This window comes from Salvelinus fontinalis, chromosome 22 (assembly GCF_029448725.1).
Source record: "Salvelinus fontinalis isolate EN_2023a chromosome 22, ASM2944872v1, whole genome shotgun sequence".
Lineage (NCBI taxonomy): Eukaryota > Metazoa > Chordata > Actinopteri > Salmoniformes > Salmonidae > Salvelinus > Salvelinus fontinalis.
Window position 1 is genome coordinate 7,223,339 of NC_074686.1, and position 26,574 is coordinate 7,249,912.

Genomic DNA, 26,574 nt, shown 5'->3' on the forward strand with positions numbered 1-26,574 from the left:
AAACATTGTTTACCTCACCATGACTCCTGGTCTAGTTTCCAAACGTTACATAAGATGTTGATATGAAATAAATCCCTTGGCATATAGTGTATCATTGGGTTTCTAAGCCATATGACGAACAGTAAAGACATCATGTTATTCAATCCTTCATAACTGAGTTTGTTCTCCATTTCACTGAAATGTATTTCGACGCACCAGGGGTCCCAAGTTACAATTTCATATGGGCCCGATATCGTTGGTCCCAACCCACCATTTGAGATACACTGTCCTAACCACACAATGAAATATATCAGTGTTATATTTAGGGTTGCCAAATTCTGGGAATTTTCCCAATATTCCCAGGTTTTCCTGAAATTCCCAGAATAAGAGAGAAAAAACAGGACATCTGGAAACAATTGGAACTTTGGGAAAACAACTCTAATTATATTGCATCTCTATGGTCCTAACCCACCCACCCCCCACCTCCCTCCCTCCCCCTCTCTAGAAGCACGAGGGCCAGCTCTCTGTGCTCCAGCTGATGGACATGCTGGGGGGCGTGGCCTCTGGGATGAAGTACCTGACAGAGATGGGCTTCGTCCACCGCCGCCTAGCCGCCCACAAGGTACTGGTCAACGCCAGCCTGGGCTGCAAGGTGTCCGGCTTCAGACCCCTCCAAGAGGACAAGATGGAGGCCATCTACAGCGCAATGGTGAGACTACTGGCTGATATTATATGACTAGTTATACAATAAAAATAAACTACTATTGTATATTAGTTGTTTTTTTCTATTATATTACTACCTATAGTCTTTACTCTTTACCCATAGAGACCATCTACACCACACTGGTGAGGGACTAACTGATATGTTTCAACCGTATTGTTAACTGGCTTATTAAGTCTTTACCCGTAGAGGCCATCTACACCACACTGGTGAGACTAGTCACTGTGATGGGTTCTAGATTATTTACTACCTTGTTTAGTCTTTACCCATGTTTTATTTTTATTTATTTTTTATTTCACCTTTATTTAACCAGGTAGGCCAGTTGAGAACAAGTTCTCATTTACAACTGCGACCTGGCCAAGATAAAGCAAAGCAGTGCGACACAAACAACAACACAGAGTTACACATGGAATAAACAAACATACAGTCAATAACACAATAGAAAATGTCTATATACAGTGTGTGCAAATGAGGTAAGATAAGGGAGGTACGGCAATAAATAGGCCATAGTGGTGAAATAATTACAATTTAGCAATTAAACACTGGAATGATAGATCTGCAGAAGATGAATGTGCAAGTAGAGATACTGGGGTGCAAAGGAGCAAAATATATATATTTTTTTTAAACAGTATGGGGATGAGGTAGTTGGATGGGCTATTTACAGATGGTCAATGATCTGTGAGCTGCTCTGAAAGCTGGTGCTTAAAGTTAGTGAGGGAGATATGAGTCTCCAGCTTCAGTGATTTTAGTAGACCACACTGCTGAGAGAACTAGCTGATATTTTCTCCTATTAAATATATTACGCCTAATAAATATAAAAATCCTATCTTATAGAAAATGCTATAGAAAATCCTACATTAAAATGACAGTTGTCTTTTATCGAAGCGCATTGAAGCCGGTGGGAGAAGTTCGCGTTTAATTGCATTTGTTCTTTGTATTTCCTCTGTGTTGCCTTTGTGTTGAATCTGATGTGTGCAGTGCAGACCGATTTAAAATAGTTTTCTATAATGAATCCGGGTTTCCCTGTGGTTCCTCTCTCTCGCTCTCTCACTGTTTTCACTCTCTCTGGGATGACAGTGGTTGATTAGATTCGATGTTCTGTTTAGTGATCTTTTTGAGGCAGTATATGGGATGTGCGGTAGGATGTTTAAAAGTAGACCCTAACACAATGCTGTGCTGTGACGAGGCAGGCTAACATGAAGAGTGTTCATACAATATGTCAAGTGTGGAGGTGAACAACTCTCTCTCTCTCTCTCTCGGTCTCTCTCAGCATGGGGGGAAGAGTGTGGTGTTGTGGACAGCCCCAGAGGCCATCCAGTACCACCGCTACAGCTCAGCGTCTGACGTCTGGAGCTTTGGCATCGTCATGTGGGAGGTCATGTCCTACGGAGAAAGACCCTACTGGGACATGGGCAACCAGGACGTGAGTAGAGTGACTCTCTCTCTCTCGCATTTCTCTCTCTCTCTCTTGCATCCCCCATCCCGCTCTTCCTTCACTCTCTGTCTCTCTCTCTTGCATCCCCCATCCCGCTCTTCCTTCACTCTGTCTCTCTCTTGCATCCCCCATCCCGCTCTTCCTTCACTCTGTCTCTCTCTTGCATCCCCCATCCCGCTCTTCCTTCACTCTCTGTCTCTCTCTCTTGCATCCCCCATCCCGCTCTTCCTTCACTCTCTGTCTCTCTCTCTTGCATCCCCCATCCCGCTCTTCCTTCACTCTCTGTCTCTCTCTCTTGCATCCCCCATCCCGCTCTTCCTTCACTCTCTGTCTCTCTCTCTTGCATCCCCCATCCCGCTCTTCCTTCACTCTCTGTCTCTCTCTCTTGCATCCCCCATCCCGCTCTTCCTTCACTCTCTGTCTCTCTCTTGCATCCCCCCATCCCGCTCTTCCTTCACTCTCTGTCTCTCTCTCGCATCCCCCCATCCCGCTCTTCCTTCACTCTCTGTCTCTCCCTCGCATCCCCCCATCTCTCTCTTCCTTCACTCTCTGTCTCTCTCTCTTGCATCCCCCCATCCCGCTCTTCTTTCACTCTCTGTCGCCGTCTGTCTCAAGCTCTCCACATGTGCAGCCTCTCTGTCCCCTCCCTCACCCCATTCCCTATGCGATTACCTTCTCTACCTATTCATCTCTCTCTTCCCCTTTCTATTTATACGTTCTCTCTCTCTCTCTCTCCTCTCCCCTCTAAAACTGTGTGAACTCTTTGACTCGGGATAGCTCAGATCTTATTAAAGAGGGAAAGCCACAGGTGCTTCTCTGAAAGACTCTTTGGCATAAGTCCACTTCAGCTCTGTGACCAATCCTATTTCTCTTAAGGACACCACGTCCCTTTCTAGTGGCCGTCCCAAAGTGCCACCACGCGCCCCGCTCTTAGAGGAAGCATAAAATCCCGGCAGAAAGCGACAGTTTCTTTTAAGGAAATGAAAGTGTATCTATTTTAGGAAGGTGAGGAGATTGTCCAATCGATAGCACCCCGCCACCACCTGTTTGTGTGAGAAGTCGATGAGGGTGGGTTTTTTTTGTTCCCTTCTCCCTCCCTCCCTCCCCTCCCTCCTTTTCCTAGACAGTTTTTTTTTTTTTTTTTTTACTTTTGAAGAAAACAAGACTTCAGACAAGCGCAGCAGGAAGTGTTACGTGAGACTTTGTTGAAAAGGAAAGTTAGACAATGTGATTTCAAAGTGTCTTTGATCCAAGGCAGCATCATGACTATTAGAGTAGATTCATCAGAGTTCACAAAGTTCACTTTTAAGCCAATCGCTTGTTCGTGCTAATATGCCGTCTAAAATGACTCCTTAAGAAAACGTTCCACAGAACTGAACAATAAAACGGCAAACTAGACAACCGTGTAATGTTGAAATGACCCGACTATGAACCCTCCCTCAGCTAGGATATGAACCGTGAGGGTTTATCACGATCCAGACGTTTTGTCTACCTCTATGTTCACGGCACTGAACTCTCCAAATGAAATGTCAAAGTCCAAGCTGGCTGAGTGCTTGAGATATTAATGCATTAAACGGATAGTTAATATCACCGTTAACTCACCCAGCCCACACCCTGCTCTAACATGCCCTTTTGTTTTTTAGCTCTGATGAAATGGAAAATGCTAGCCAATGGAGAAACACTGTTTGGTTGAATTGAGGTCAGGATAGAACTGAAGAGGACAGTGTTTTTGGGGAATGTGGTTCAAAGGAACATTATCAACCTTTTTTTGTTTCATTGGCGGGTCGAGCTTTTTCTTGGGAGCACGGCGTTCTAAAACTGAGAGAATATATTTTTGAAGTGTTTTTGTTTTTGGAGCAGTCTTTATAGGGGGACCGATCTGTTTGATGGGTTAGCGCTTTGAGAGAACCTTGCGTGAAGGGATATTGTTTCGGAGATCTCCTGAAGCCACTGAAGTCCTCGTTCACTGTCAACATTTCCCCCTGTCAGTTAACACGCCTTCTCTCTCCGTCTCGTCTCGTCCTAGGTGATCAAAGCGATAGAGGATGGCTTCCGCCTGCCCGCCCCTATGAACTGTCCACCTCACCTCCACCAGCTGATGTTGGACTGTTGGCAGAAGGAGAGGACCGAGAGACTCACCTTCAGCCAGATCCACTCTGCTCTCAGCAAGAGCATCCGCAGCCCCGACGGCATCGGCTCCTCCACACTGGCACGCAGGTAGGACGTAGGCCACTGCAAACCATGCTTAACATGAGCTAAACATGGGTTAACATACAGGCTAACAGGTAACAGACTCTGCTGGCCAACATGGGCTGACATGGATATGGTTTGTTTATGTCGTCCAAGCAGGTTCCCCACGTCCCACTGAGTTTTGATATCAGAGTAGAAATACTACCTCTTATGATAACAATAGACTCATGAATCTCTCTCTTTCTCTCTCCCCTTCTATCCGTAGACCCCTCCCTCTGGGCTCCTCCATCTCCCTGATCTCTCTCTCTTCTTCTATCCGTAGAACCCTCCCTCAGCTAGGAACCCTCCCTTTGGGCTCCTCCATCTCCCTGATCTCTCTCTCTCTCTTCTTCTATCTGTAGAACCCTACCTCAGCTAGGAACCCTCCCTCTGGGCTCCTCCATCTCCCTGATCTCTCTCTCTCTCTCTTTCTATCCGTAGAACCCTCCCTCAGCTAGGAACCCTCCCTCTGGGCTCCTCCATCTCCCTGATCTCTCTCTCTCTCTCTTTCTATCCGTAGAACCCTCCCTCAGCTAGGAACCCTCCCTCTGGGCTCCTCCATCTCCCTGATCTCTCTCTCTCTCTCTTTCTATCCGTAGAACCCTCCCTCAGCTAGGAACCCTCCCTCAGGGCTCCTCCATCTCCCTGATCTCTCTCTCTCTTTCTCTTTCTATCCGTAGAACCCTCCCTCAGCTAGGAACCCTCCCTCAGGGCTCCTCCATCTCCCTGATCTCTCTCTCTCTCTTCTTCTATCCGTAGAACCCTCCCTCAGCTAGGAACCCTCCCTCTGGGCTCCTCCATCTCCCTGGCAGAGCGGACTCTTCCGTCGTTCCCCTCGTTTAACTCGGTAGGGGAGTGGTTGGATGCGGTGGACATGGGGCGCTACAAGGACAACTTCACCGCGGCAGGATACTGCTACCTGGAGTCTGTGGCCCGTATGACAGTCCAGTGAGTGGCTCTGAATGAGCGTGCGTTGATGCATGAACAAGTGTGCGTTTGCCGTAAGCCTTGCTTTTTGTGCTTGCGCATCGGAATGTGAGTTGGTATAGTCTAACGGATGTCTTTGTGCTGTGGGTCTTCTTCACAGAGATGTGTTGAGTCTAGGCGTCACCTCTCTGGAGCACCAGAAACAGATCCTGTCTGCCATCCAGACCCTTAGAGCCCAGGTCATCCAGATGCACGGCAGAGGGGTGCAGGTCTGACCGACACACACACACACACATAGACACATACACACACGTGCAGACGGACGGACGAGCGGATGGATAGAAGGATTTTCAGAGAGTAGAGACTCGTCGCTCATCCATATGGACGAAATGAAGTGGATAGTGAGATGGGCAGAGATATCGCCCACACTGCACCCACCCACTCTTTCCCCTTCTCTCTCCCCCGTCTTGCCCCTCCTCCCTCTCTTAAGTCCTTGGGAAGGAGGCATCTTCCAGTCATGTGATCAACGTACTCTGTCGGAAGTCACATGACTTCTTTCTGCACGCTGACCCGAATCAACTAGATCTCCTCTCTTACAACTGGCCCTGGATCAGTAGTTAAATAGACTTAAAACTACCCTGATGGAGAAGTACTGTCCATCTCAAATGTCTGGCACTCTGCCACTGGTCTCAGAACATGGGGTAATAACATTTCGTTGATGGAGAAGAACAGTCCCCTCAAGTGATACTCTACTGAACCACTGGTCTCGAAACTGAGGTTAAAACCACCCTGGTTGAGAAGTACTGTTCATCTAACAGGGCTGGCCCACTACCACTGGTCTCAGAACAGTGGGATAAGGTACCAATGAAGGAAGTGCTGTCTGTCGAACAGGGTTGACATTGTAAATCTGGTTTCAGTTCAGTGGTTAAAACCCTCCTATCCCGGTTGCTGAAGTGTGATCAAGTGACAGGTTCTCACAGTGTGGGCGGAGCCCAGGCCGTGTCTTGTCTTGGCCCGACCAATCATGAGGCTGGAAAAAACGTATCTTCAGGAAAAAACGACCGATTTAAAAACAACTAAGAATTTGTGTAAATCAAAACAATGGATTTACGTGTGTTTGATTGTTCATTCCTATTTCGTCTGTTACGCAATTTATCCTTTTTCTAGCATTTTTCCATTAACTATCTCTGCTCTCCCTGTGTTTTCTCAGTGTGTGGAATGGCTAATGTCCCTTAGCCGGGATGTCAGTGGTGTGTCATGTAGCGTCTCGCTAATATATTTCTCCCGTCTAAAAAGCATTTTCACTACAAGGGTATATTGCACTGTTAAGAATAAAGGTCAAGTCTCAAGCTGACATACAGTATATATTATATGTATTCATTTTTATTTATGCATTTACAGTTTACAGACTCTCACACAACCTCCTGACGGGAAGAGGTTACGAGGGTCAAAATAGACATACTTGATTGAATAAATAATAAATTACATTTTGTGTTTAAGGATGCTGCAAAGCACATGTCCTCTGGTTTCAGTGTAAATCATGAAATATTGTAATTTTTTTTTACAGTTCTAGGGATTCTGTTACTGAATAAGGGTGTCCTGTACTGAACAAGGTATTATGAAGAGGACTTACACTATAGTATGTTGACTGTTTTCTTCTCATAGTCAGGGGTATTGAATCATTTTGATACTGTTACCAAATCACCAGTAGTTGATATAGGACTTCTACATTTTGAGTCCAGTATCGCTGGATGTATGGTATCAATGTGTTGCATTATAGAAACAGTATTGCAGTATTTCAGAATGTCGTAGAGTGATCTCATTTATTTATTTTATATATATTTTTTGGGGGGGGACAGCAATTCAAGCTGACATAGGACCCACAACCCCCCACTGTGCATCTACAAGCCCCTCCCATTTGTCAGTATTATGTATTTTACAAAAACGGTAACATTTAATCGTAGTTAACATGTTTTGGGGAATTATTTGATTTCTATCATACTCATGTAGCTAGCTACACAGTAGACGTTTTATTGGTTCCGTTTGGTTCGTAGATGGGTTATTGTAATAGTGAGGTATCTGGTATGAAAGGACTGCCAGTGTATGTCCTCCTCTCTTCCCTACATACTCTATCTCTTTGTAGCTGTTTTGCCTTAACATTACTGTATATAAACCCAAACTATACTCCTAGGATGCGTTTACAAAGGCACAATTCTGATATTCTGCCCAATTATTGTAGAAAGAGCTAATCTGATTGGTCGAAAGACCAAGAAGTGGAGAAAGATCAGAATTGGGCTGCCTGTGTAAACGCAGCCCTATAGACTCACACACATGCACATATTTAGAAAGTCTCACCACCCCTGTATACACAGACACCAAAATAGACCTTTCGCTAGCGACTTAACTCAGTTGTTGTCCCCCCCCTACCCCCTGTTTACTACTCGACGATTACAAAATGTTTAATACTGTAAATATGTATTTGAAAATGCAATCTATTTTTATAATTTCTTTGAAGAACAATGTGTTGAAAATATCTGCTCACTGTGTAGGGGTTTTATTGTTTAAATGTAGGGCCGTTGCCAATGAACGTGTGTGTTTGGAATATTAAAACATATTTTCTTTGTTTAGTTTTTGGATGATTTTTACCTGTTAGAAAAACAGATGGCTGTTGCAATATTGAAATGTGTTATAAAAAAAAAAAATCTCCCTTAAGAGCAAGCGTTTGTCTGTGTTTTTGGGGTGCTTCAGGCTTTGAGCTAGATTATCTGTTCTTGCTTCCAATGCAAGTCTGATTCATTCCCCTTGTGAAATGATGCAGCCAATCAGCTCACAGAAAACTAAACTCTTTCAGTTCACCTTTTGTTTTGTTCTTCTCTGCAAATGTTCTGTTCACAACCTCATGCAAGAACTCTCTGAATTGAATCTAGGCCTTAATTGAGAAAGAGCCCTGGAATTGTGCTCAGGAGTGAATCCCGGCCTCAATCTTGTTCTGGGGGAAGCTCCTCCAAAGATGGTGGATAAATTAAGATGTCTTACTCAGGCCGTTTACCATTGAATAAAATTGTCTCAGTTCCGGTCTGCTTAAGGGGTGGCTCTCCCATAGGCACCAATGCGATAGCAGCTGGGTCTGGTCTGCTTAGTTCATTTGCTGTATATGTGGGATATCTCGCTTCCTCTTATGTCTCTGGCTCCACTTTAAGGGCAGAACTAATTTGATTAGTTGGATGACAGCTTTGGGCAGACACGTCAGTGGAGTTTACATGTGAGAGTAAAACATGTTATTTTTTTAAAGAAGGCCTTACGGGTGGTAGCCAAGAATTTAACTCCATGACTTACGATGGAGTTGAGCAGCGACGAGTGTGGGCGGACTGAACCTCTGACTCTGAGCTCTTGAACCTCTGAGCTACTGCTCCTCTACTCTATTTAAACCATAATGAGGCCACAAGGGCCAGGTGACCTGTCGAGCAGGGGATTATGGGCCGTGTAGTCTTTACCATGATGGCCAACTTAAGGCAAACACCCCCTGCGATGCCTACTGTGTGGCATGCAAGCCCGTAGGTGGAGAGGCTTGTCACATCACGTGTGTGTGGTATTGTAACAACATGAGACAGACAGCGGTTTAAGAAATAAAAATGGTACATTTTAATAAGAATTTAAATGGTTACAGGGAATAACTCAAGTTGGAAAATCCGTTAAAAGCTACAGCTCAGGAATTTGAAGTAGGTAACTTACCCCAGGTAGTGTTCTCCTTACAGTCACTAAATTAGCCTATGTTAGCTAAACATTTTTAGGTTGCTAAGTAAGTTAGTCTAGCCAGCTGAGCCGTTCCAAAAGAGTGCCGTTTCTATCCTTTTAATATTTTAAGTAGACATTGTGCACCAATATTACATTTTTAAAAGCCTGGTATATTAAATGAAGTGCCCTTTAATATAGACCACATGGAGAATTAAATCAATCAGGTTTTGAACATGAATAAAGAATTGCTAAAGTAAATCACTGTGATTCATTTACGTCTGTCGCTCATTTAAAGGTCAACCCTGTTACGTGAACTCTCTATTTAGAAGAAACGTTGAACATCTATATAATAGTTAAATCATAGTGTAACAGTATAACACGTCAACCCTTTTACCCATAGATAGACAGACTAGAAATGTTATAACAATTTTCATTGTTTGTGAAGCTTGCATTCAATTGCATCAGCTTGCACTGCAAGCTTCCATTCCACCTGTCACAAGGGGATTCATGGCTGATTTAAGATGAAATTGTCAACCCTGTTACGGTCAACCCTGTTACTTTATTTGGCACTTAATAGGTATTTAAGTTAACCTTTTTAGATGGGAAAACTTGTTGTTGAACACGTGCTCTTTGTGACAGAATGTTAAAATGAGGTAAAATCAACAACAGAAATGTTACAAGTTGCACTTCTTACAAGGCACCGAATTGGTGGAATGACCCAAGTTTCTAAACCTTATAGTAATTATGCCCAGGGGCCCTGACCTCCAGAAGGCCCACATTTGATTTTGTTAGTCAATCTCACCTGATATGAACATGTGCTAAATCAATGCAAAATGTGTAGAATTGCAGGAAATTAGCTTTAAAATGACTAAATGTGCTCTCGACTACAAGGCAAAATGTGTATTACTGCAGAAAATTTGCTTTAAAACTGCTTCTTTTCTCGAACCCCTGGCAAAATGTTTGTGTGCACATTTAAGCATTTGCCAGCAGCATACCACCCTGCATACCACTGCTGGCTTGCTTCTGAAGCTAAGCAGGGTTGGTCCTGGTCAGTCCCTGGATGGGAGACCAGATGCTGCTGGAAGTGGTGTTGGACGGCCAGTAGGAGGCACTCTTTCCTCTGGTCTAAAAAAAAAAAAATATCCCAATGCCCCAGGGCAGTGATTGGGGACACTGTCCTGTATAGGGTGCCGTCTTTCGGATGGGACGTTAAACGGGTGTCCTGACTCTCTGATGTCATTAAAGATCCCATGGCACTTATCGTAAGAGTAGGGGTGTTAACCCCGGTGTCCTGGCTAAATTCCCAATCTGGCCCTCAAACCATCATGGTCACCTAATAATCCTCAGTTTACAATTGGCTCATTCATCCCCCTCCTCTCCCCTGTAACTATTCCCCAGGTCGTTGCTGCAAATGAGAACGTGTTCTCAGTCAACTTACCTGGTAAAATTAAAAATTAAAAAAAAATAAAAAAAATAAGCGTGCACGTATGGTTGCGTGAATGAGTTCTGATGATTGCCTCAGTGGGAGCGCACGAATCCATACTCTTTATTACAGTCTTATTGAAGTTAAGGAAATTAGTTGGTGAGTTAATTAGATTTATCTCCACGCTATTGCTGCTTGGTGAACACACTGCCTTCTACACCAGGGATCATCAACTAGATTCAGCAAAGACCATTTATTTTTTGTGCGGATGGTCAGGGCCGGAACATAATTACAAATAATTTGTAGACAGCAAATTGATGGCAAGAAACCCAAACAGATATGTTATACTAAAACATGATCATTAAAAACTTTACTAATTTGTATACGATCACATGTTTCTCTCTGTTATGCGTGGGAATACTTGGGAACATATTTCTTCAATTAAAATCACTTGGAGCTAATTCCCTGATGTTTTTGTTTATTATGTCCAACAATAAAAATATATTTATTTTTTTGTTGCTCAGGGACAAATAAAACCATTCGCCATGTACACAATCAACAATACATCCACCCACCAGCTTTTCATAAACCCAATGAACTCTTCAAAAAAATATATATATTTTATGTAAATCTGTTTCCATTTCATCTGTGATTGGATTACCAGTGTCCAGCAAAATGGCAGTAACTGATCTCCTTGTGCATTGAGACGTGGCATACACCATCAGTACTCAACCCAGCCATTCAACCCACAGGGTTTTCCATCGAACGGGGGGATAGGACAAAGGCGTCAGGGAAAAGCAAAGTAGGTGGGATATGTTTCATGATCAACAACTCTTTGTGTGACCACGGCAATTTCCAAAAGCTCTCGTAATTATCTCCCGAGGGAACTTTCTTCCGTTATCCTTGCGGCTGTATAAATGACCACTTGATGCCACTTGAGTTCTCAAGGATTTATACAGGTCTTTTAATAAACTGAAAGAGGCACACCCAGAAGCTGTGTTCATTGTGACTGGGGATTTTAACAGAACAAATTTAAGGACCGGTTTACCAAAACTTCACCAGCACATCAAATTCCACACGCACTCAGACCAGACTTTGGATCACTGCTAATCCAGGATGGATACAAAGCCCGCCCCCTTTTCAGCAAATCAGATCACTCCTCCATCCTGCTCCTAACCACCTTTTTAGGTAGAAGCTGAAGCAGGAATTGCCCGTGACTAGAACTGTCGGAATATGCTTCAGGACTGTTTTCCCTTCCGTGGACTGTGAAATGTTCTGGGTCGTCTCCGAGAATAACATAGTACACTGACTCTGTCACTGGGTTCATCAGGAAGTGCATAGAGGATGTTGTTCCAACGGTGATGATTCACACAACCAAAAACCATGGTTAGATGGCAGTATATTCGTGCAAAACTAAAAAGAAATCAGAGGCAAAAAGACAGTACAGGGAATAAGTCACAATTCAATGACACAGACACGAGATGCATGTGGCAGGGACTTCAGCTAACTTCAGCTAATTACGGATTATAAAGGGAAAACCAGCTGCATCGTGGACACTGAAGCCTCACTTCCAGATAAGCTAAAAACATTTTTTGAAAAACAACATTGTGGCGGCAGCTGCGGGGCCCCCGCTGCTCAGGAAGATTGTTGGCTCTCGAACTCTGTAGCCAACGAATGTAAGACTTTCTAGCGTGGCCACATTTGTGGCCTGCTGGAGGTCATTTTGCAGGGCTCTGGTAGTGCTCCTCCTTGCACAAAGGCGGAGGTAGCGGTCCTGCTGCTGGGTTGTTGCCCTCCTACGGCCTCCTCCACGTCTCCTGATGTACTGGCCTGTCTCCTGGTAGCGCCTCCATGCTCTGGACACTACGCTGACAGACACAGCAAACCTTCTTGCCACAGCTCGCATTGATGTGCCATCCTGGATGAGCTACACTACCTGAGCCACTTGTGTGGGTTGTAGACTCCGTCTCATGCTACCACTAGAGTGAGAGCACTGCCAGCATTCAAAAGTGACCAAAACATCAGCCAGGAAGCATAGGAACTGAGAAGTGGTCTGTGGTCACCACCTGCAGAATCACTCCTTTATTGGGGGTGTCTTGCTAATTGCCTATAATTTCCACCTTTTGTCTATTCCATTTGCACAACAGCATGTGAAATTTATTGTCAATCAGTGTTGCTTCCTAAGTGGACAGTTTGATTTCACAGAAATGTGATTGACTTGGAGTTACATTGTGTTGTTTAAGTGTTCCCTTTATTTTTTTGAGCAGTGTATCTTGGATTCAGATGACAGTACTTGGCTATGTTACATTAGTTGTGCATTTTACCATTTCTTTCTATCAGGCTTTTTGTCTCATTACAATGGCTGACAAACTGAGTGCTGGGTACTGTCCTGGTACTCTTCTGCATTTCCTGTACTTGTGCAACGTGAGCAAGCGGCTGTCACACTTTTTTATTTTATTTTTATTTTTTATCATGCCCGTGCCACGACTCCTTTACAAAATCAAATGTGGAGAGGAGAAATGTCATGGCGGATTATTGGGACTGACGTCAGAGGAGCAGACGAGAGATGGTCTTATCCTGCTGGGAATGTGATGGTTTAACATTGTGTGAGAAGAACATATCCAGCCAGCACATTATGGTATGGGTAGGCACAATGGTGTAAAAACATGAGTGTGAATGAATGTGAGTAGGAAAACTGAAGACTTCTTACATATCCCTTCCCTGTCTTGTCTCTCAACGAGGGGTACTTCTGAATGAGCGCTGTGCACACATCCATGTATTGCTGGGGTACCTAAAGCAAATGAGAAACATAAAACATTACATTTAGACTAACAATTGTGTTTGTAATACAAATGACAGTGATTGAAGAGGTGGATTAGCATCATGTAAAAGTTGAGTATGTGCTATCAGCTGCAGTGATTATGACAACAGTACGGAGGACAGACGGAAGGGCTTGAGGTGACGCACGCATTATGATTCATAATTGAGGAACTTATATCATTAACATTAAGTTAAGATCAGTATATTACATAACTATAGTCACGAAGTGTAGGTACACACGAAGTCGAACAACACCTACACAATCTGAGACTTCCACAGTAGGACTTTTTTTTCTTCGAGTTTTACGGCTGGAAATTCTGGAAATCTAAACACAGATGGCCAGACTCTTTGGCTGATTGATGTGTCCTGTTGCTGGCCAGTTGATATGTCATGCTGAAGGCCAATTGGTGGGTACTTGTGCTGGACAGATGCTGGGTCATTTTGCTGGGCTGTTTGCTGCAGCTGTGAACTAACAATAATACCGTTTGTTTTGTGCTTTCAGGCTCTGAAAAAAACCAAAACCTGCAGAGAATTGGAATAGGATCAATGATGCAGAAGACAGTCCTACATTGACTTACCTATTTACAGCTTTTAGAATCTCCATTCATTTTGTGAATTTGATTCGAACTTTGATTATTGGAACGAGTTGCTCCAACATTCTTTGGTCCAACGACATCAATGTCTCTCCATCGATTTGGTGTTCTGTGGGGGAAAAATATACGAAATAACATGTCAGAGTTCTGGTCAGCGTTGTCACCGTGGGAAACGCATATGAAAATGTGAAAACAAAAGTGTGTTGTGCTTATTAATAAGTTAATAAATCGTTGAATTTTCACTAACTGCAATCCAGTGGCGGAGTGGAATGGACACTCTTCCCTCTGGGTCCCTGTATCCATTTAACCCACTGAAATCCATCTCATCACCAGCCCTACTCCATTGTTGACTGTGTTGAACCATGTATGTGTGCGGAAGGCTGTCAACTGGCTGGTAGTATCAAATTTCAATCAAAGTTATTTATAAAACCCTTCTTTACATCAGCTGATGTCACAAAGTGCTGTACAGAAACCCAGCCTAAATCCTCAAACAGCAAGCAATGCAGGTGTAGAAGCACGGTGGCTAGGGAAAAACTCCCTAGAAAGGCCGGGAACCTAGGAAGAAACTTAGAGAGGAACCAGGCTATGAGGGGTGGCCAGTCCTCTTCTGGCTGTGCCGGGTGGAGATTATAACAGAACATGGCCAAGATGTTGAAATGTTCATAGATGACCAGCAGGGTCAGATAATAATAATCACAGTGGTTGTAGAGGGTGCAACAGGTCAGCACCTCGGGAGTAAATGTCAGTTGGCTTTTCATAGCCAATCATTCAGAGTATCTCTACCGCACCTGCTGTCTCTAGAGAGTTGAAAACAGCAGGCCGATAGTTATATTTTCTGGGTCAAGGTTTGGCTTTTTCATTAGAGGCTTTATTACTGCCACTTTAAGTGAGTTTGGTACACACCCGGTGGTTAGGGAGCCATTTATTATGTTCAACATAGGAGGGCCGAGCACAGGAAGCAGCTCTTTCAGTAGTTTAGTTGGAATAGGGTCCAGTACGCAGCTTGACGGTTTAGAGGCCATGACTATTTCCATCAATGTGTCAAGAGATATAGTATTATTATCTGCTTTGGAGAAATACGCAGATTTAAAGAAGAGTCCGTAATTTGCTTTCTAATGATCATGATCTTTTCGTCAAAGAAGTTGATGAATTTATCACTGCTGAAGTGAAAGCCATCCTCTCTTGGGTAATGCTGCTTTTTAGTTAGCTTTGTGACAGTATCAAAAAGAAAATTAGGATTGGTCTTATTTTCCTGAATTAAGTTGGAAAAATAGGATGATCGAGCAGCAGTGAGGGCTCTTCGGTACTGCACGGTACTGTCTTTCCAAGCTAGTCGGGAAGACTTCCAGTTTGGTGAAGCGCCACTTCCGTTCCAATTTTCTGGAAGCTTGGTTCAGGGCTCAGGTATTTTCTGTAAACCAGAGCGCTAGTTTCTTATGACAAATGTTTTTTTGTTTTTAGGGGTGCGACTGCATCTAGGGTATTGCACAAGGTTAAATTGAGTTCCTCATTTAGGTGGTTAACTGATTTTTGTACTCCGACGTCCTAGGGTAGACAGAGGGAGTCTGGAAGGGCATCTAGGAATCTTTGGGTTGTCCGATAATTTATAGCACGGCTTTTGATGATCCTTGGTTGGGGTCTGAGCAAATTATTTGTTGCGATTGCAAACGTAATAAAAGGTTGGTCTGATAGTCCAGGATTATGAAGAAAAACATTAAGATCCACAACATTTATTCCACGGGACAAAACTTGGTCCAGAGTATGACTGTGGCAGTGATTAGGTCCGGAGACATGTTGGACAAAACCCACTGAGTCGATGATGGCTCCGAAAGCCTTTTGGAGTGTGTCTGTGGACTTTTCCATGTGAATATTAAAGTCACCAAAAAATGGTATATTATCTGCCATGACTACAAAAGATCCAATAGGAATTCAGGGAACTCAGAACTCTGTATTTCTGTATTTTGGGAGGGGCAGAAAACAGTTTTCAACCAGTGATTGAGTTGTGAGACTCTGCCATAGAGCGCATCACTCCCCCTAACTGGGAGGGGGCCAGAGACAATTACTCAATGCCGACACATCTTTCTAGCTGATTTACCATCTCAGATTAGCCTTAACGTCGGTAGCCCTGCCCCCTGGTAAACAGTGTATGATCGCTGGATGATTCGTTTTAAGTCTAATACTGAGGGTAATGGAGTCACCAATGACTAGGGTTTTCAATTTGTCAGAGCTAATGGTGGGAGGCTTCGGCGTCTCAGACCCCGTAACGGGAGAAGGAGAGACCAGAGAAGGCTCGGCATCTGGTTACGAGTACTTTACCACACAAGCAACAAGGAAAACTATATTCCACACAATTCCATGAACACAAGGATCTCTTCTGGATGAGCAGTGTCGATGACCAGATAATCTCCTACATTGTATCGTGTGTTCACTGCAATGGATTTAGTCTTGGTGACACATTTTGCTCTGATGGCTTCTCCAAATCTGGCACTTACTGTACGGGCAGAGATTGGAAGTGCATGCAGTGGGACGTCTCTTATGTCCGCACAGTGTGTGGTTGTGTTGCCAAGGAAGTTGTTGTTGGTTTGCTCCCAGCGTTGTCTGAGCTGGTGTCTTTTTGCCAGGGTCTTTGTAATATTTTTGAAGTTTCCCACAACTGCTGAGAGCCTCTTGAAATATTGGTGCTTCACTTCAAATCATATGGTGGACTGGTGGATCAAAGGTCCGTAGGCAAGTAGCAGGCTGGGGTAGTGGACGAGGTAGTGCATATTTGGGATTGTCTTCCCTGGAAACAGCTCCTGGAAGAGAGCTTGAAATTCAGTGATTTTTTTTTTCCTTTTTTTTTCTGCCAGACATGGGATCCAGGATCTTCTTAAAACTGGGGCCAAAATGATGTTGGGTATCTCTCGAAGCAGGAGATAGCAATCCCAAGCACTGCCATTTTTTATTTGACTACAAATAATTTGCCGGAGTAAATGGATAAGTGTGCACTCCGAAGAGATGGCCTTTCTTCCTTAGGACTCTCTCGGATAGTGGCGCAGGTTTAGAAGACACATCTCGTTTGCCATAAAACAAATTGGCAATCTCATAGTTAATCTGGGCAAGAGTCATTTGCCTCTCTTGAACCAGTTGTTGCAGTACTAGTCTGAGCACTGTGGGTATGATGCCCTCATGAAGGTCATGCATGACGTCCGGTGCAAACAGATAGGTAATTGGAGATGGCACTTGATTCAGCTGAGAGAAGCAATAGGCTTTTCGGATGCCATACATCGATGCGTTGTCTGGATTTGCTTCCACAGCCTGCAGATTATACTTGTAGTTGTCTGGGTCACGCATGGTAAATTACTCTTCAGGGATTTTTGAGCAAATGTCCCCCTTGGTAGCCAGGCAGACCACCGACCAGAGGAAACGTTTTTGCTTAAACATGCAACTGCATGTGCGGGGAGGTTATCTGCAGAGATTGTTGTGATTGTGCCTCGGAAGGTTTTGTTTTCAATATTGCATGAAAACCTCACACCCAGTGTTTCCAATTCCTGGATGTCACGTATCAAAGGCTTGAACACATCTTCGTAATTGGTAACTTGTTTTTGAATAAGGCGGTGATGAACCAATGTGGAGAGGTATATATTTTGGAGTTGGGAAGTATCCTTGTGGTCAAGACTTCCTAATCTAAAGTACACTGTGGTCAATTTGTGCTTACCTTTTTTTAGAACCAAGTGGATTGAACACATCCAATGAATCCACATAGAACTGTAGTCGGAGGCTCAGATTTGTTAGGGTGGGATCTGATTTGACCAACTCACCGTGAGTAAAGTCTTCCAGAATTTCATCATGTGTCTTTTGGTCTTGATTCAAGGTGGCCCGGACCTCTTCATTACTTGCTTCTTTTTTTTTTGCAGTATGCTGACCACTGGGATGTATTGAAATGACCTTGTTTTATAACCTTCAAGTTGCCTGACCAAAACCAATTCTTTCACACAGTAATGCTCCAGCGTTCACTCAGAGCTTACGCATTCCTCAAATACTGCAGAGGTGTTAAGCAAGTCCCTGAGATCGTCATCTTCAGACACGTTTGCTTACTTGTAAGGGGAAACCTGAGGGCATCACTGTAGTGTGTCATAAATGTATAAGAAATGGTTCTGAGGTTCGCAACAATGCTATTCTGTACCGTAGTTTGGATGCAGTGTTCTTCCCTGACTTTCTAAATAAGAACACGGATGTTATTTTTCAGACCATCAATTAGCTGCTCAGTGTTGACCTCTGTGGCTCGAACATGTTCAACCTCTGCCAGACTCTCTCCATCGCTCACGTTAAAATGTGGTTCGTGCTGGTGATAGATGCCAATATGTGTGAGTAGTCTGGGCACAGAGAAAGTATGTTAGTTGCAAAGTGGGCAATTTGAATAGAGTTGGCATTCTTCAGACAGATTGTGAGCCTTGGAATGGTGGGATGGAATCCTGGAGATCATAGGTACTCAGCCAATTGGAGACAACATCAAGGGACCAGTCTTCTACAGCCACACTGAAATTCAAGTTGGCACTCAAAGCAAAAGTGAAATGTATTAGTGTTGAGGCTAAAACAAAATATATACCACTCTTTCCAGACAACCACCTGTCCTTCTAATTTGTATTTATGGTTGTTCCATAATGAAGCAGCTTGTCAGGAAAGGAAAAGGTGAAGATACCTCTCTTATTTATCTGATGCCATATTTCTTAGTGTGGGACATTATGGGATTCTGCAGTCCCACGTTTAAGTGTTGACTCCGATAATATGATGCTCCAAATGGGACATTTAGTTCTTCTTCCGTGTCGACCCAAATTGGCCTATTATTGGCCTCTCAATAAGGAGAGCCTATTTGGGCAGTTTAAGGCTTCTTGATATAATTACACATTAGGGAGCTTTAATCCTCCCCTCTAAATCTTTGCCTGTAATCTAGCTAGGTTAATCCTTGTCCTCTTTAATAGTCCAAATAAACTGAGTAATCATATTGTCTATGGTGTTAAAGATGTATGAAAGTATGGACAGTGGAATCATACTGGTGATGTAATTCAGTTTAGGAGTTTTAACCATCTTTATAACATGTGGCCTACCCCACAATGAGATTTGTAGCTTATCCCAGTTCTTCAACTGGAGTTGAATTTTGTTCAAATATACAGAATGGAAGAAAAAAACTTTTCGCTTCCCATAAGAAACCATGTATCTTCTCACATACAAAAAGAAGATAAGATTACACCAGACATTCACCATTCAGTTAGAACTGGAAAAGACAAAGGAATTACGCAGAACATACAATAATCACACTGGATTGATTGATTGACTGTAAATGCATTCATTCAACATTGTTGGTATTTGAAAAGACAAGACATCGGACTACCAGAGCCAACAATAATCACACTGTAAATACATTCATTCACCACTCAGTTAGTATTGGAAAAGACAAAGAAATAAAACGGAACACACTATAATCACACTGCAAATACATTCAATTACTTTATAGAGGCTAACCTGTTTGTAGATCCATAGTGAGCTCTAAACATAGTCTTGCTTTGGTCTGAAATACAGAGGACAGAACAGGCCGCCCCAATACACCAACCTGAAAGACATCAATTAGACACAAACACAACATAAACAACATGAGTATTCAATATCAAATGAATCTAACTAATCTGATCAGTTTTATGTATTCTTCTTTTTGTCAAGTTTAACATAACCTACATTGGGTCGTTTGTGTGTGCGTCTTACCTGTTAGAGAAATGTATCAACCTCCACGATCAGAGCTCACCGCTCCCAAACTCTCCACCACTTAACTGGACAGGGGCAGGATCAGAGCTCACCGCTCCCAAACTCTCCACCACTTAACTGGACAGGGGCAGGATCAGAGCTCACCGCTCCCAAACTCTCCACCACTTAACTGGACAGGGGCAGGATCAGAGCTCACCGCTCCCAAACTCTCCACCACTTAACTGGACAGGGGCAGGATCAGAGCTCACCGCTCCCAAACTCTCCACCACTTAACTGGACAGGGGCAGGATCAGAGCTCACCGCTCCCAAACTCTCCACCACTTAACTGGACAGGGGCAGGATAAACCAGGTACTGAAGGGAGGGACTTAAGGGAGAAGGATGGAAGGAGATGTTAAGAGAGTGTAGCATGGATTTAAGTGAGGACAAAAATTTCTCAATATGGAATCTAGCTAGCTAAGGTTACAGTAACTTTAACTACGTACCAACACTTATACAACAATTACCAGCTAACATTACAGGCTATGTAGCTTGGCTAGCTGATGAAAAACGAAGAGTACATTATGTATTGTTTTTTAGCTATTTGATAGTAGTTTGATGAATTATCTTAGCTAGTGAATAGCTAAGGTTCACTCACCTTTCACGTTGATCCGTTGCAAGTCATCTCTTATCTGTCGCATCTTTCCAACCATCCACTCGCTTCTCGCTTCCAGTTGTCTTTTGACCAACGTTTCTTAATTTGAATTATAAACTGGGTGGTTCGAGCCCTGAATGCTGATTGGCTGACAGCCGCGGTATATCAGACCATATACCACGGGTATGACAAAACCTTTATTTTTAGTGCTCTAATTACGTTGGTAACCAGTTTAAAATAGCAATAAGGCACCTCGGAGGTTTGTGGTATATGGCCAATATACCATGGCTAAGGGCTAGATCCAAGCATTCCGCGTTGTCGTGTATAAGAACAGCCATTAGCAGTGGTATATTGGCCATATACCACACCTCCTCGTGCCTTATTGCTTAATTATACGCACGATGCCCTTTACTCACGAGCGCACTGCTGGTTCCAAAACGAACCCCTCTATTGACAAGGGTTCTTCAAAGCACCACTTAAGCCTACAAAGGTTAAAAAACAAACTGATGGCAGAGTATAGGTTCTTAAATTAACCCTAAGGTTTATCTTTTCACCTTAAATGATCCTAAAGGATCCTCCAGGAACCTTCCTTTTTAGAGTGAAGAGCTGATCGTGGACTACAGGAGACAGATCAGAGAGCACACATCGACAGGGCCACAGTGGGGATGGTTAAAAGCCTCAAGTTCATTGGCGTGCACATCACTGAGGACCTGAAATGGTTCCATCACAATCAGCACAACAGCGCCTCTGCTACCTCAGGCGGCTGACGAAATTCGACATGGCCAATAAAACTTTTACAGATGCACCATCGAGAGCATTCTGTCGGGCTGTATCGCTGCTTCGTACAGCATCTGCACCGTCCTCAACCGCATGGCTCTTCAGAGGGTGGTGCGGTCAGCCCAACGCACCATCGGGGGCACGCTGCCTTCCCTCGAGGAAGTCAAGAAGATCATTAAAGACTTCAGCCAACCGGGCCACGGACTGTTCACTCTGCTACCTTCTGGCAGATGGTACAGGTGCATCAGGCTTGGCAACAGCTTCTATCACCAGGCCATCAGAATGTTGAACAGCCATGACTACCCGTCAACCTGCCCAGTACTCTGTCCTGCACCTTCCTGATTTTTATGCACACATACTCACACACACAAGCTCACAGACAGCTGCAGTCACATATACACTAACACATGCTTAAGGACATACTCACAAACACATACACAGCCAACACTGCTGTCCCATGTACAGTATATAGAGACATTAAACACTGGACACTCCTCGTTTTTCACTTTGTATTTCTATACTGTATTCTTAACATAGCTCATTCTAATACACGTGGTCCCGTGTGGCTCAGTTGGTAGAGCATGGCACTTGCAACGCCAGGGTTGTGGGTTCAATTCCCACGGGGAGACCAGGGTTCAATTCCCACGGGGGGACCAGGATGAATATGTATGAACTTTCCAATTTGTAAGTCGCTCTGGATAAGAGCGTCTGCTAAATGACTTAAATGTAAATACAGTATATCTACGGCTATAGGTTGCATTGTTGTTACTGTTAATACACACCCAGTGGTGATTTTAACATGCAAATCTAGGTGTGAGAAAAAAATGTATATAATGTTTAGATGCATGCCAGCAAAGCCACTACACAACACAACACTAAACAATACATTAATTGTACTATAACGGTGACAAACGGTGCACACAAACTGGTAGGGCCTACATAAAGCTGTCCCAACAGCAGAGTCCCAACAGCAGTAGATGTTACAGCGGGTGCAGTAGATGTTACAGCGGGTGCAGTAGATGTTACAGCGGGTGCAGTAGATGTTACAGCGGGTGCAGTAGATGTTACAGCGGGTGCAGTAGATGTTACAGCGGGTGCAGTAGATGTTACAGCGGGTGCAGGGAAATGCTTGTGTTACTGGAGCTTAACAGTGCAGTAACATGTCAAACAAGCACACACGTATAAAAAAAGAAAAGAAAAAAGACATTTAAGTGAATCAAATTAACAACCCCCCCAAAAAACGGTATCAGTAATCCAAATGCAATCTGTGTATATACACCGAAAACATATCCTAAGAATGATACAGTACGTACAGCAGTATAATCCAGTATATACATGTAAATATGCGGTGTGTACAGTGGCCACCCGTCATTTTGAGCCACACCTTTTTAGCAATAAATAAATGGGGGGTTTGCCATCTTTTGCTGGAGGTAATTTTGCAGAGCTCAGGCAGTGCTCCACCTTGCACAAAGGCGGAGGTAGCGGTCCTGCTGCTGGGTTGTTGCCCTCCTACGGCCTCCTCCACGTCTCCTGATGTACTGGCCTGTCTCCTGGTAGCGCCTCCATGCTCTGGACACTACGCTGACAGACACAGCAAACCTTCTTGCCACAGCTCGCATTGATGTGCCATCCTGGATGAGCTGCACTACCTGAGCCACTTGTGTGGGTTGTAGACTCCGTCTCATGCTACCACTAGAGTGAGAGCACCGCCAGCATTCAAAAGTGACCAAAACATCAGCCAGGAAGTATAGGAACTGAGAAGTGGTCTGTGGTCACCACCTGTAGAATCAGTCCTTTATTGGGGGTGTCTTGCTAATTGCCTATAATTTCCACCTTTTGTCTATTCCATTTGCACAACAGCATGTGAAATGTATTGTCAATCAGTGTTGCTTCCTAAGTGGACAGTTTGATTTCACAGAAGTATGATTGACTTGGAGTTACATTGTGTTGTTTAAGTGTTCCCTTTATTTTTTGAGCAGTGTATATATATTTATTTTTTTACATTGTTTGTACACTGATATATGACACGTATTAATGTAAAAAATAACATGGAAAAGATGGCAAACCCCCCATTTATTTATTGCTAAAAAGGTGGGGCTCAAAATGACGGGTGGCCACTGTACACACTGCATATTTACATGTATATACTGGATTATACTGCTGTACGTACTGTATCATTCTTAGGATATGTTTTCGGTGTATATACACAGATTGCATTTGGATTACTGATACCGTTTTTTGGGGGGGTTGTTAATTTGATTCACTTAAATGTCTTTTTTCTTATTTTTTTATACGTGTGTGCTTGTTTGACATGTTACTGCACTGTTAAGCTCCAGTAACACAAGCATTTCCCTGCACCCGCTGTAACATCTACTGTACCCGCTGTAACATCTACTGCACCCGACGTAACATCTACTGTACCCGCTGTAACATCTACTGTACCCGCTGTAACATCTACTGTACCCGCTGTAACATCTACTGCACCCGCTGTAACATCTACTGTACCCGCTGTAACATCTACTGCACCCGCTGTAACATCTACTGCACCCGCTGTAACATCTACTGCACCCGCTGTAACATCTACTGTACCCGCTGTAACATCTACTGTACCCGCTGTAACATCTACTGTACCCGCTGTAACATCTACTGTACCCGCTGTAACGTCTACTGTACCCGCTGTAACATCTACTGTACCCGCTGTAACGTCTACTGTACCCACTGTAACATCTACTGTACCCGCTGTAACATCTACTGCACCCGCTGTAACATCTACTGTACCCGCTGTAACATCTACTGTACCCGCTGTAACATCTACTGTACCCGCTGTAACGTCTAAACTGTGCACACGACCAATAAACTTTCATTTGATTTTGAATATGGAGGAACAGTAAGATATTCTTGTTCATGCGAGCTTTATTCCAGCCCAGCGCTAACACCTGCTTCATGATCATTGAATACCTTGAATACATCAAAAGCTTGCACACAGTACGGGCCCGTAATCAAGCTTATTAAAATGGCTCCTCCTCAACCTCAAACCCCATGCACTGATTGGCCAGGACAAGTCAACAAGTAAGGAGAGAGAAGCAAAAAAGAGGAAAGAGCCACAGAGAGATTGAAAGAAAGAGCGAGTGAACAACAAAAAAACGAGGGAGAGAAGAGGAAGCGACGTAAAGACTTGAGTGACTCCCAGCTGTGCATCGGTAAGGGCCGCTCTCTCGCCTCACTCAGAAGATGAAAGAGTCCACCTCTAAGCCAGTGTGAAGGGGAAACTTCCCCCAGTACTAAAGTTGCTCCAGCTCTTTGGTTGAAAGGAAGCGTGCCGGAGCTCAAATCGGCTTTGAGAAATTAATCCCTGTATTGTGGCTGGGGCATAAATAAACAGGGGACAGTGAGGGGACCTGGGAGTGTGCATGTGTGTACAGTGAGCTAAGGGACAACAGGGCTATTCTAGGTGAAAGTGTGCACGCACACTTGCTCACTGGGGAGGATAGACGTGTTGAGGCTTTTTTTGTGTGTGTGCGTGTGTGTGTGAGAGAGTAAGTAAGTGGGAAAGCTATAGAAGGGGTATACGGTTAAAATGAAGGAAATGAGGCCGAGAAAAGGCTGAACAATCCTCCCGTGTACTGGGAGACAAGAGCAAGAACTTCACTTATTCCTAGAACAAGCTCTTTATTCCGTTCACGGCTCTACGTCTTTCTCGCGCTCTTTAGCACAGGTACAGCATATAACAAACAGTCATTATGGCCTGTAATGCTCAGATCTGGCCTTGATATGATCATAAATCCCTCATTCACTCACGCTTCCTGATGGAAGAGACTTCATTATCACCAAATCCCCTCTCTCTCTCCATCCACTGAGAGGTGCACAAGTTCAGCCCCGCTAAATTACAGCTTTCCGTTGAGCTCAGATGAAACTGCGTGACCGCCATGTGGCTGGGAGCTCCCCTCCCTTTCCTTAGTTCTCGCTCTGTTTGTCTCAGCCTGACTGAAGACAGTCAGACAATCTTCACCTTGGATCTATGCTTGTGTAGTAGTTCTCTCTATCGCTTTATTTTCCCCAGTACACCCATCTCAGTCATTATCTCCATGCCTTTGTCACCATGTTTCATCTCTCCCGTCTGCCCTATCTCCCATTCATCCCTCTCTCCCAGTGCCAGGAAACAAGCAAAGACCCACCATTCCACTCATTCTCTCTACTCTGTTTTTACCATCAAATGTACTTCATCATTGGGTGATCTGTGTCTGATCCTGACAGATAGGAGATTTAAAGAAGGGCCATCCGACTGTGTTTTTGTGCTCAATCCCACTCAGCGAAACAGCAGTGGAGAATGATGTTAAACTGACATGGATAATTTGACCTTTTGGTGTTCGGGATGGAGGGTATTTGTTTGATTGACAGGAGGGAGTTATGGCTGGGCTTAACTCCAGGGACAGCAACTGTTTTAGAAAGGGTCCATATAGCAGTAGGACACTGCCTCCTTGTGGTGGAATTGCGTATTACTCACATTGCACACAATGTGTTCTGTACGCAATGTCTTGAACTGCCTACTGAATGCATTTAAACAACAAATACCAAATCTAACAAAAGGGGTGGTGCAATATGGGTAATTGTTGTGCCAAAAACCACACAGAAAGTTCCAGGGAAAGTTATGAGTATTTATTTAAGCATTAATTTAGCAATTTATCTACTAATTTCAACATTTTGATCATGAACCATCTTGCAACCGAGCCTAAAAACTACCTACCATTATGCAATTTATATTGCTATGAATTGGGATGTTTCATCAGTTCCTGCTTTTGGTCTTATTTTTTTGTACAAGAGGATATCTGATGTTTTGGATTGTCACTCATCTACGTTTCAACTCCCCATTGAGTAACTTAATTTAACAATGGTTCCAGTACATTTAGTTTTTCATTCTACAAAGAACTGGAGTTGTTTCTTGAACATCTTCCTCTGATTTTCCCCCAACTAAATTACCATTAAAATAAGTGCAGTGAGTTTGACACCGCGGCACAGATTGAATCCCTGCTATGGTGGTATAAGAGTTGTTTTTTTTAAGCAGTCTGGCAACCTACACATTAATCAAGCTTCTACAAGCCCATATTTTTGTAACTCTGTGGCAGGGCTCCTTCTGCTGTGACCAGTGTGACAGCCAGAGTTAATGGAAACATCTGAAGCCATAGCTCATTGTCTACTGTACACTTTAAACATCCAAATACAATGCATCTCGTGGAACATAATCCTGTCAAACTGATACTTAGCGACAAATTGAATTCCAGGGGAACTTGATTTACCTGGAGTCTTCATGAATAATGCACACTCCAGAAACACAAATGAGCAGGTGTCTCAGGGAATCTAAGCAGGCAAACAGTATTGTCTAGTTGTCTGTGATTACAGCATGTTGAAGCGATGATGACAATGGGAAAACATGAAACGGTGGCTGTATTTCTGTACTGTATCACCAGTACGACCCCAGGATCTTCATCTAGGCTACAAAGAACCACCCCAAACATCAAGCAGTGGTTCCCCAACTTCCAACACACAAATAAAAGACATTCACCAGA

At 43.7% G+C, this 26,574-nt stretch overlaps 1 protein-coding gene across 4 annotated transcripts in view; it reads left to right on the plus strand.

Annotated features, from left to right (window-relative positions):
• Positions 1–8,005, plus strand: part of LOC129819642 (ephrin type-A receptor 7-like) — a 168,649-nt gene extending 160,644 nt beyond the window's left edge. Inside the window, exons 14-18 of one of the 4 annotated variants that reach the window (XM_055876069.1) lie at positions 485–688; positions 1,971–2,123; positions 4,162–4,352; positions 5,124–5,312; positions 5,452–8,005. In XM_055876069.1, coding sequence (XP_055732044.1) covers positions 485–688; positions 1,971–2,123; positions 4,162–4,352; positions 5,124–5,312; positions 5,452–5,566 — 852 coding nt within the window. In that variant the 3' untranslated portion in view covers positions 5,567–8,005. The other 3 variants (XM_055876070.1, XM_055876071.1, XM_055876072.1) reach the window with 3 other exon arrangements.
• The last annotated feature ends 18,569 nt before the right edge of the window (positions 8,006–26,574 follow it).